Source organism: Electrophorus electricus, unplaced genomic scaffold, assembly GCF_041902795.1.
Source record: "Electrophorus electricus isolate QZ-2024a unplaced genomic scaffold, ASM4190279v1 Scaffold306, whole genome shotgun sequence".
NCBI classification, from domain to species: domain Eukaryota; kingdom Metazoa; phylum Chordata; class Actinopteri; order Gymnotiformes; family Gymnotidae; genus Electrophorus; species Electrophorus electricus.
Genome location: NW_027658590.1, coordinates 20,001 through 32,072, shown reverse-complemented (window position 1 = coordinate 32,072; position 12,072 = coordinate 20,001). Strand labels below are relative to the sequence as shown.

Genomic DNA, 12,072 nt, shown 5'->3' with positions numbered 1-12,072 from the left:
AGATACATCCTACAGTCGAGAATGTTGGCATTGCCAAAATATTTTTGAAATGTTGCAGTTTCATTTTTCAAGCTATATGACATAACCTTGGATAAGTGTTTTCTGTCGAGGTGCAGAACTATTCCCAGTCTCCCCGAGCTGTGGTAGGACCAAACCCAGGAGGTCTCACACTGGAACCTGAGCTGTCTGCCACTGGTCCCATAGCCCCCATTACTGTACCACCTGGATGGCACGTGAGGGAAACCGCCTCAGGATCTGACCAATCATAGTAAACAAAGGAGATGATGGAAGTTTTCCTCTGAGACCTTGGACCAATGACATTGTACTTATTGCAGCTCCAGGAACCCCCCCTGAGAATGGTTTGCAGTAACATTTTCCAACCTGAGTCCCTATCAAGCCCCTATGTTGCTACCTGCAGTAAAAATGTTTGTAGAAAAAGATGAAAGATATATATATAAAAATATAAAAAACTGAAAAGGAGTCACTGTTGTTGAGTCCAACCCAAACCCATAGCAAAGCTTTGATCAAAGTTAGCTTTAACACTCACACTGCCGAGCAGAAAGAAAAATAAGACTCACAAATGCCACAGCACCCCTTCTAAGGTCATTTTCACTTAAAAGCTGTTGGGAAAGGACAGCATATTTATTCTGATTCATGGATAAGCCTTTCAGATAAGACACTCCGAAATGAAAGCCAGTTAGACACAAGTTGATCACCAGGGAGTGGAGATAACAGAACAGATGAGCTCAGCAACTTAGCAAATTTCTGGATTTTTTTTTTTTTTTCATTAGTGTGTCTGAACAACGACACCCCCACCCCAACATACACATCCCAACACACACACTCCAACACCCCCACCCCAACACACACACCTGTCATAGAACCACCCTTGTTAGGTTATTTTCATTTAGTCAGAAAAAAGTTATACAAAAAAAAGAAAAGAAATTAAGTTGGGAGAAACACTTCAGAGTATTTTTGTAACATTTCCGCGATTACACTGACCTTTCAATTACCCCCAAGATTACACTGACCCTTCAGTTATCCCCGAGATTACACTGACCCTTCAGTTACCCCCGAGATTACACTGACCCTTCAGTTACCCCCGAGATTACACTGACTGAGTGGAAGGGCGTTTTGGATAGAGGTCCCTAGCCTTAACCTACACTCATAGTCCATAACCTACACCTAGTTAACCCTACACTATTAGTCACTAACCTACACCCTAATCCTACACTCATAGGCCCTAACCTACACCTAGTTAACCCTACACTATTAGTCACTAACCTACACCCTAATCCTACACTCATAGTCCCTAACCTACACCTAGTTAACCCTACACTGTTAGTCACTAACCTACACCCTAATCCTACACTCATAGTCCATAACCTACACCTAGTTAACCCTACACTATTAGTCACTCACCTACACCCTAATCCTACACTCATAGTCCCTAACCTACACCTAGTTAACCCTACACTATTAGTCACTAACCTACACCCTAATCCTACACTCATAGTCCCGAACCTACACCTAGTTAACCCTACACTATTAGTCACTAACCTACACCTAGTTAACCCTACACTCATACGCTGGACAGGAGATGCTACTGAAAACCAGCTCAGATGAACTGGCCAAAGGAAGAGAGGAATGTAAAGGAGAATAAGTAGGCCTACAGCAGGATAGAGTGGGATAGAGAAGGATAGAGTGGGATAGAGAAGGATAGAGTGGAATAGATCAGGATAGATGGAACAGAGAAACTGAAACATGGAGGACCAGTGGATACAGAGTGAAACAAAGTGGAATACAGGAGACAACAGGAAGAGCTCAGAGTGGGTTGTACAGCGCCTCTCACACTGCACACCTGCAACATCTGGAGTCCACTGAGGCTGAGCAATTGCTGCGCCTGCAGGGGGCGAAATTCCCTCGGAGTTGTGAGAAGGTGCGTGGTGGGAGAGCGCTGAACCACACGGTGTGTGCGTCGCAGGGTGTTATTTGTTTTTTTCTATTATTTAGTAGTTATGAATATGAGCAGCTCCAGGGTTAGTGTTTAGTAATTCATCTTAAGGCATATCCTTCAGTATCTGCGGTAAATGACAGTACAAAACTCTGTGTGATATTTCTGTTAAAATGTAGAGCTAGTGAGAGGGGAAAAACGGAAAAAAGAAGAGTCCTGAAGAAACAGAGAAGCGCAACCGGACGTGTGGCTAGAGGAACGAAGAAGCTCGGGTGGAGCAGCAACCGGACTCGGGTGGCTGGTGAAACACTCAATATCGGGTTAAATAGGGTTGTGAGTAATGGAAACAGGTGTTGGCCAACAATGTGTGTGTGTGTGTGTGTGTGTGTGTGTGTGGAGGGCATGTCTTGGAGGAGACTGTAGTGCCTAAGTATGGGTTCTACCTGACGTGATGTGACACTTTGACACTAATATTAAAGGACAGTAAGGGCGAAATCACGACTATGTCTGCTGGTAGGAAAACTTCGACTACGTCGAAGCTTTTTTTCCAAACATTGTTAGTAATCCTGAACTGGTTCTGCTACTTTGAATAGTTAAGGAGTTAAATGAAAACTATGCTGTGAACGTGGTACAGTTTTTGGTTGTGCATGTTTCCATCCAAAGACCTGAAACGACCCCAGACATCTTTCTGCTTCACGCCTTTGCAGTGGAGAGTCAGAGGAACATGACGAGCTCAGAACACTGCGTCTTAAAATGTGTCCCCAGTTTATCACAGCAAACCTTTGAAATCAAGGTGAGCTACATAAAAGAACAGCTAGAGGGAATTTTTCCATTAATCTAATTTCAAAGGCTTTGATGAGACAAGGTAGAGAAGAACAGCAGATCCAGTCTGGTCACGGCAGACCTGAAAACAGGATACATGGTTGCAACCTCGAAGCCTTCATAGCCCCTTCTTAACCCCTTCATAGCCCCTTCATAACCCTTTCTTATGCCCTTCTTAACCCATTCATAACGCCTTCATAGCCCCTTCATAGCCCCTTCTTAACCCCTTCATAACCGCTTCATAACCTCTTCCACACTCACAAACTGCTGGTAGATTCACGCTCTCATTCCTCTCATTCTTGTTACTCTTGTTGTTGATATTAGTTTCATATTAGTTATGAGTAATGAGAGTTTCAAATTAATTACTGAATAATGTTTTGAAGCTGGAGATTAAAGCTGGAACATCACATGAACATGGTCCTGTTTTCTACAGGGTGGATACACCTGCCGTCCCTGTTAGGCAGTCATAGCTCTGTTAACCGCTAACCCTACCTCTAACTCTAACCTTAACGCTACCTCTAACTCTAACCCTAACCTTAACCTCTAACCCTAACCTTAACCTTAACCTTAACCCTACCTCTAACCCTACCTCTAACCCTAATGTCTAACCCTAACTCTAACTCTAACCCTAACCCTAACCTTAACCCTACCTCTAACTCTAACCCTAATGTCTAACCCTAACCTTAACCCTACCTCTAACCCTAACCCTAACCTTAACCCTACCTCTAACCCTAACCTTAACCCTAAGCTCTAACTCTAACCCCAACCTCTAACCCTAACCCTAACCTTAACCTCAACCCTACCTCTAACCCTAACCCTAACCTCTAACTCTAACCTTAACCCTACCTCTAACTCTAATCCTAACCCTAACCTCTAACCCTAATGTCTAACCCTAACTCTAACTCTAACCCTAACCCTAACCTTAACCCTACCTCTAACTCTAACCCTAATGTCTAACCCTAACCTTAACCCTACCTCTAACCCTAACCCTAACCTTAACCCTACCTCTAACCCTAACCCTAACCTTAACCCTACCTCTAACCCTAACCTTAACCCTAAGCTCTAACTCCAACCCCAACCTCTAACCCTAACCCTAACCTTAACCTCAACCCTACCTCTAACCCTAACCCTAACCTCTAACTCTAACCTTAACCCTACCTCTAACTCTAATCCTAACCCTAACCTCTAACCCTAACCTTAACCCTACCTCTAACCCTAACCCTACTACTAACCTAACCCTACCCAACACTAACCTAACTAACTAACCTTTAACCTAAAAGAGTTCTTCATGAAGATCGGCACGTGGCACCACACACTAAACACGCTCCAGACACACACACTGCGCTGTGATTCAACAAGCTCCACACACACACTGTGCTGTGACGCAACAAGCTACACACACACACACACACACACACACACACACACACTGAGCTGTGACTCAACAAGCTCCACACACACATTGCACTGTGACTCAACAAACTCCACACACACACTGCGCTGTCACTCAACAAGCTCCACACACACACTGAGCTGTGACTCAACAAGCTCCACACACACACTGAGCTGTGACTCAACAAGCTACACACACACATTGAGCTGTAGCTCAACAAACTCCATGCACACACTGAGCTGTGACTCAACAAGCTCCACACACACACACTGTGCTGTGACTCAACAAGCTACACACAAATTGTGCTGTGATTCAACAAGCTCCAGACACACACACTGCACTGCGCTGTGAATCAACAGGCTCCACACACACACACACACACACACACACACACACACACACACACACACACACACACACACACAGACTCTGCTGCTGCATTTTCCACCAAACACACATTTAACTCCTGCTGTCTGCCCAGGTGGAGACAACCACAGGCAAACACCTGAGCCAGCAGCTGAAGAGCACTGCAGTGGGGGAGGCGAGGTAGCATGTAGTAAGCAGGAATGGGGGGATGAGAGTATGTTATCAGAGGCAGAGAGAGGGAGAAGGAGGGAAGGAGGCTTTGTTTGCAGCTGGAAATCTCCTGCAACATTCCCGACCTTCCACAGTTTCCTTGGACAATCCGAAGCACTTCATATCACCGCAGAGCTGAGAGTGCGGAACGAAGCCAAATATATTCCATACACTCCGGGGGGGATTTCTTATCAACGTGAGCCAACGTGTAAAGGTGTTAGTCCGAGGAAGTCGTTCATCTCAGCTCAGCTGCCAGACTGTCTGCTTTTGTCTTTAGAACAGTAATTAAATGCCTGCCATCGATCTGGCCAGAGTGATTTAGCCTTAGAGCTCACATACGAAAGTCGCCCTAAGAGGAGAGCCAGTTAGCCCTGGGAGAGGCTATCCGAAAGAACCGGAGATTGTAACACTACAGGAGGGTTTAATGGCTCTGTCGCTTGTTCCTAATGAATTGGAAGCTATCTGTGAGGCTTCCAATATAAGATCAAGGCCTGTTAGCTTGCAGATGAAGCAACAGAAGATAAGACGAGAAGATGAGATGAGAAGATGAGGTTTTCAGTATCTTAGGGGCATCAAGGTCACTTCAGGTCTAAATCACCAAGGGAATAGTGCATCATTTTAAACATGACTGTAAAATCCATCAGATAAAACAAGGAGAACTGTCAATGTATTCAGGTTAAGGCTAAAGTAAGGATTAAATTAGGGCTCAATTATGATTAGGTTAGGATGAAGTTAAGACTAGGTTAGGATGAGATTAGGACTAAATTAGGATGAGGTAAGGATGAGATTACTACTAGATTAGGATTAGGTTAGGATGAGGGTAGGATTATATTAGAATGAGATTAGGACTAGGTTAGGAGTAGGCTAGGATGATATTAGGACTAGGTTAGGATTGTAAGGATGAGGTCAGAATGAGGTTAGGATTAGGTTAGGATGAGGTTAATATTATGTTAGGATAAGATTAGGATTTAGGGTTACCAACTGAATAAGGCATGCAAAAGGGAGGTGATGATTTTAGTCTGTTTTATGTTTGGTTTACACTCTGTACACTTAAATCTGAGTACAAATTACTGCAATTATTTTAGGATGAACACTTGGTAATGTTTCATTTAGATTATTGATCATATGTATATGATAAAGATAAACGCTTCACCAACGCTTTGCCATTTCTCTTCTGAGTGCTGAGAATGAAGTGACTGCACAGTGCCCCCACATGCAGAACACAGGACGTGCGGGATATGCGCGACTCACCAGAAGTTGACCAGGAAAGGGTGCTCGAGCGTCTGCAGGATCTGCAGCTCCTTGAAGACATTGCGCACTTCGTTTCTCTGCACACACTTCAGCTTGTTCATGTACTTCATGGCATACATCTTCTTAGTATCCTTCTTCTGTACAATACACACCTAAACAATCACACATGCACGCATGCATGCACGCACGCACACACACACACACGGGGTCACTCCATGCCTGAAAGTCTGCTTGACCCTCCGAGAGCCTACGTTCCTCACCTGAACTCAGATTTGAACAATCTGAAAAATGTCTAACATGGTGAATGGCTCAGTGATTGGTTCTGTCTCCTTGTGGAGTAATGAGTCAGTTTTAGAGAATGTGAGTCCTTCTGAAGAGTCAATACTCCACATCAAAGAAATTTTCTTTTGAAATCTTTGTTATTAAAGACCAGTCAATTTTGTGGTAACAGACAAAAAAAAGCAAAAATGTGCCATTTTTAATTATTATTATTAATATTTAGTCATCATTCAATTAAATGGTCAGTCCACATTTTAGTTTCTGCTTTTAACAGAAGGATTTAAACAGGTTTGTGGCGAATAACAGAAAATTGTTACCTTTCCAAAACTGCCCTTTCCAATTGCACGCAGGATCTGGAAGTGGTCAAAGGTCACTGTGAAGGAACACAAGAATAAGGTCATGCCCTTGCTCAGCATTCAGGGAACGCAGCAGAGCCCTGAGGCTTTCTGCCACCTTGTCAGCAATCAATCTCCCAGAGTGCCGTGCAGCGCGTTCCTGCCTGACGGATCGTGTTAGCCCCGTGTCTCTGCGGACGCCCTGCCTGTGGTGTACCATGGAAAGAAAACGCGCTCCACTTTTTATTTTTGACTGCTTTCAGCCATCCAGTGACCTGACAACCACAGCGCAGCGTCAGGGCTTGAGGTCTCGAATATATACATGCTAACATTGGTTGCCATGGTGACAGGAACTGCATCCACAGGTGTGTGCAAGGCTGAAAGAATATAAAGCATGACCCCACTCAAAGGTCATGACTAGACCTCCCAGAGATTTGGTAATGTAATGAGATAAAAACAGTCATTTGTTTTTGAAAATCAATAACAGTGTGAGCACTGAGAGCAGAGCATCGGTGCTCATCTCCTGGAGATCTGCTGTTCTTCATTCACATGGTGCTGAGGACCTGGAGCTCCTAAAATATTGATTGATTGATTGTTGAATTCTTTCCATTACAGAGAGACTTAAGAGGGCTAAAAATCCTAAGTGCTACTCCAAACAAATATGTTATGTAGGAAAGAGAATGCAGAATAAATGTCCTGGCTTTTATTGACAATATGGTGAGCATTTACAGAGTCTTTGTGAAGGCCTCAGAGGTCTTTTTTATGGTATCATAAACTGGTTAAAAACATGATGTAGCTAACTCGGACGTAAACAATTCCAAATGCTGATGATATGGTGTGGCTCTGAAACCACAGGAACAGTATTCACAGAAGACTTAGAAAAATTAACGTTTTTGGCTACAGCTAACTTGATATTAAAGCTACACTGCCTGGCCAAAAAAAAAAAAAGGTCACCATCTGGATTTAACAAAGCAAACAGGTAAGAGCCTCCCATTGGATAATTACTGTATGGTGATTATGTTTCAGCTGGCAACAAGTTTTTTTTAACCCTAACTGATGCAGTGAGTAGCTTCTCATTTGTTAAACAACCATGTCGAAAGACACATCATGTTGTCGTGGAAAAGATGTTAATCTGTTTCAGAAGGGTCTAATTATTGGCACGCATCAAGCAGAAAAAACATCTAAGGAGATTGCTGAAACTACTAAAATTGGGTTAAGAACTGTCCAACACATTATTAAAAAGTGGAAGGACAGTGGAGAAACATCATCTTTGGGAAAGGAATGTGGACAGAAAAAAATCTTGAATGATCGTGATCGGCGATCACTTAAACGTGTGGTGAAATCAAATTGTAGTAAAACAACAGTAGAACTCAGGGATATGTTTAATAGTGAAAGTAAGAGCATTTCCACATGCACAATGCAAAGGGAACTCAAGGGATTGGAACTAAACAGCTGTGTAGCCTTAAGAAAGCCACTTGTCAGTGAGGCTAACCGGCCAAAACGGCTTCAATTTGCTAGGGAGCATAAAGATTGGTTCAGGGAGCATGGGACATCATTTTCACACATGGATTGGCCACCACAGAGTCCAGACCTGATCCCCATTGAGAATCTTTGGGATGTGCTGGAAAAGATTTTGTGCAGTAGTCCAAATCTCCCACCATCTGTACAAGATCTTGGGGAAAAATTAATGCAACTCTGGAAAAAAATAAATATTGTGACATTGCAGAAGCTTGTGAAAACGATGCCACAGTGAATGCGTGCTGTAATCAAAGCTAAAGGCGGTCCAACTAAATATTAGAGCGTGTGACCTTTTTTTTGGCTAGGCAGTGTATATTGTAAGATTTTGTAAATGGTATAGCAATTATAAAAATGTCCTTCAGAAATGTAGGCAGGAAAAATGGTCCAAATTGCATCCTGTGGCCAGCAAAATAGGCTCCAAATCTTAGTAAGGTTTACACGTACCAGTACTGGTATAAAACCAAACACGGCAAAATCACAGACCATTCCATGTTTGTGTCAGTTTCCCCCTTTGTTATTCCCATGGTACTGCTGGCTTTCTTTGTTTCTGTGCTGTCCTGTCTCATGTCCTGTCTCGTGTCCTGTCTCGTGTCCTGTCTCTGTCCTGTCTCGTGTCCTGTCTCTGTCCTGGCTCATGTCCTGTCTCGTGTCCTGTCTCGTGTCCTGTCTCTGTCCTGTCTCGTGTCCTGTATCTGTCCTGTCTCTGTCCTGTCCGGTGTCACACCCATCCTTGCTTCCCTTGCCAACACAGAGTTCCTGACCTACGTAAGATCCGGTCTGTGAGCAGCGGCTGAGTTTGTGACACAGTTAGCCAGTAGCAGTGATGTCTCACTGGGAAGACTCAATCCCTTCACACTGCAGGAACACGGTCTCATCACAGCTCGGTGAGATCTTCTGCGGGGACGCCTCTGCCAGACGTCCTCTGCTGGAGTCTAGGTAAGTGCTCTGAGTTTTCTCTTCACTGTAATGTTAGGCAACAATTGATGGCACACAACATTTGTTTATGTTTGATTAATGGTGTATTTACTGGGGAGCTAGTGAAAGTGCAGACACTGCAGTGGGACCAGTTGTCTTGGTTTCCTGCTCCTGGCTCATTTTGATTGGCTACTAGGGCTGATTGACAGCTCTACCTCTCTACCTCTGCTGTCCACAGACGATCCAGACTTGCTGCCCTCAGTGACAGCACATCTGCCCCGCCAACTGCAGTTCCGGCACTCTGGAGGCTGCCCAGAGGTCGCTTAGTTCACCAGAGGTCCCAGGTTCTGTTCCTGGCTCCCGTACCAGGTTCTGTCCCAGTTCCTGCCACTGGCCCAGTTGCTGTGGTCAGCTGATGCCATCCTGGGCCCAGGCCCAGGTTTGCCATGTCATGCTTCTGGAGCTGAGTGCCCAGCAGGGGTCATGTCATGATTTCTCCCCCGGTGACACGGTTTCCATGGAGCTGCAGTCATGGGGTCTCTGTCTTGTCCTGTCTCATGTTTCGTCCCCCATCCTTCACCTGTGTGTACATCCTTTGTCTTGCTGCCTGCAGGTTGGTCCGGTTTCCATTTCTCCGTTAGTTCTGGTCTTCATAGTCGTGGTAATTTGTGCTTTCTGTCTGCCAGCCCACTGAACTCTGACTCTTATAATCACAACAGCTTTAGGTGAAATAAAAACTGTTGGCTGATGTGTTCACGTCCTGCCTCGTCTCCCTCACCCAACAGTATTTAAAGCATTTTGTCCGAACACTTCACAAAAACTAGATTTCTTCCTTTTTTCCTACAGTAACAGTACAGAATAAAAACTACTTTGACCTGACAAGGATTTACTGGATTACATTAATTTTTAAAAGACATATTGGGCAATAAACACATGTGAGAGTTCCCTCCTTATGTCTCTCTCACACAAACACACGCACACACACACACACACTCACACACACACACACACACACACACACACACACACACTCACACACACACACACACACAGAGATACACACACACTCACACACACACACACACACACACACACACACACCGATACACACACGCACACACACACATACACAGAGAGATACACACACACACATACACACACACACTTACACAGAGAGAGATACACACACACACACACACACACACACTCACACACACATACCCACACCCACAAGCACATACATATACCCTTACACGTGCACACAGACACACACAAGTACATACATACATCCACACCCACACAGACACACACATATGCAAACACACACACAAGGGCACACACACACACACACACACATACAAGCACATACATATACCCACACACATGCGCGTACGCATGCACACACACACGTGCACACACCCACACACACACACACAAGCACATACATACACCCACACCCACACAGACACAGACACACACATACGCAAACACACACACGGACACACACACACAAGCACATACATACATCCACACCCACCAACACACACAAAGACACACACATACGCAAACACACACATGGGCACACACACACACACACACACACACAAGCATATACATACATCCACACCTACACACACACAAAGACACACACATACGCAAACACACACAGACACACAAGCACATACATACACCCACACCCAGACACACACATACACATACACACACGCACGCACACACACGCACACACATGCACACACACGCACACACACGCACAAACACACACTTTAAAGGCCAGTAGAAAACTATATTTCTTATCAGTTATCATTTTTATTGGAATCGTTGTTATCTGGAGTATATATACAAAACACTAAATAGATTTGTTTTCTTTGGATTATTTTTAATTTAGATAACAAAGGTGAACCTGCCTGTTGGTGAAAACTCAGCATTATTCATGACTCTCCAGTAAGCTTCCTGAGTCCTGTACACACACACAAAAATGAAAATCAATCTCCCAACGTTGCCAAAAACGTCTCCCGAGGAGGAGCACAACGTTGCCCCGCCCCCTGCTCTAGCACCTGCACCCACAACTCCGCCTCCCTAGAATATTATGATCTCCCTTTTATCAATTTTCTGCCAAACATAATGCACTAAGCAGAGAGAGCGCTGCATCAGTGTAGTAGTCATATGACTTGTAGGCCCACGGGTTTTCTCTGGTCTTGTTTGCTGTGTGCTTTCGTGTCCCCGTGTGCGTGTTTGCTGTGTATGACCATTAAGCTTCTCTTGTGCGTGTGTCCTACTTCTCTGGAGTCCTCACTCACAGCTATTTTAATCATGATTGGGTCGTTCTGGGTTAAAGCACCGGCCTGTGAGAAGCTCCAGATCAACAAAGCAGCAGCAAGCCGCTGTCTTGTCCACTGGACAAGACAAGCACAGTCTCACGAACACGCACGCACCTCCAAGAGCAGGAACCGAGTGAGTCCTGCAGAATTGCATCTAAAGAGGATCCGGTCATTAGAACAGGATCAAAACCTTAAATCAAAGCATTTATAACGAACATGGTTAATATCTTAACAACCATTCTTCATTATAGACAGATCGGTTCGGACTCATGGCTGTAACAGCACTGCCTTGTCTTGTCAAACAGAGCTGCATTGTGTATTCTTTGTGGAACAGAAAAACATGTACAAACCAAATAGAAAATGCATTTGATCTGGTGCCGTTAGCTTTTCAAACAGGGTTAAGAGTTAGAGGTTAAGGGTTAATGTTAATGCAGTTATGGCGGTTCAGAGAACAAGCCAGGATCTCCTCTTTCATAAATGATAAGAAAACGTTTTACCAGACTGAATCTGTAATGGTTCCTTCTAACTGTGCGCTTTTAACTCTAAAATCTACTTATTTCCACTTACAGCGAAATATTTTGAACGCTGCGTACTAGTATAGTCTCTTCTACGGTGAAAAGTTGTTTTAGATTCTGTTTTAAGAAGCACTTACCCTCCTCCGCGTCTTCGCTGACGGGGGCTGCGCGAGAC

The 12,072-nt window shown here is 44.3% G+C and overlaps 1 protein-coding gene across 1 annotated transcript in view; it reads right to left on the bottom strand.

Moving 5' to 3' along the window:
* Positions 1–5,996: 5,996 nt before the first annotated feature.
* The window catches only part of LOC145655641 (serine/threonine-protein kinase 32A-like), a gene marked incomplete at its 3' end in the record, with an annotated part of 6,770 nt that continues 694 nt past the window's right edge, over positions 5,997–12,072 (bottom strand). The window contains exons 2-4 of the mRNA XM_081709130.1: positions 12,035–12,072; positions 6,593–6,648; positions 5,997–6,148 (exon numbers count right to left, since the gene is read on the bottom strand). The exon at positions 12,035–12,072 is cut by the window's right edge and continues 92 nt beyond it. Coding sequence (XP_081565256.1) covers positions 5,997–6,148; positions 6,593–6,648; positions 12,035–12,072 — 246 coding nt within the window. The remainder of the gene's footprint in view (positions 6,149–6,592; positions 6,649–12,034) is intronic.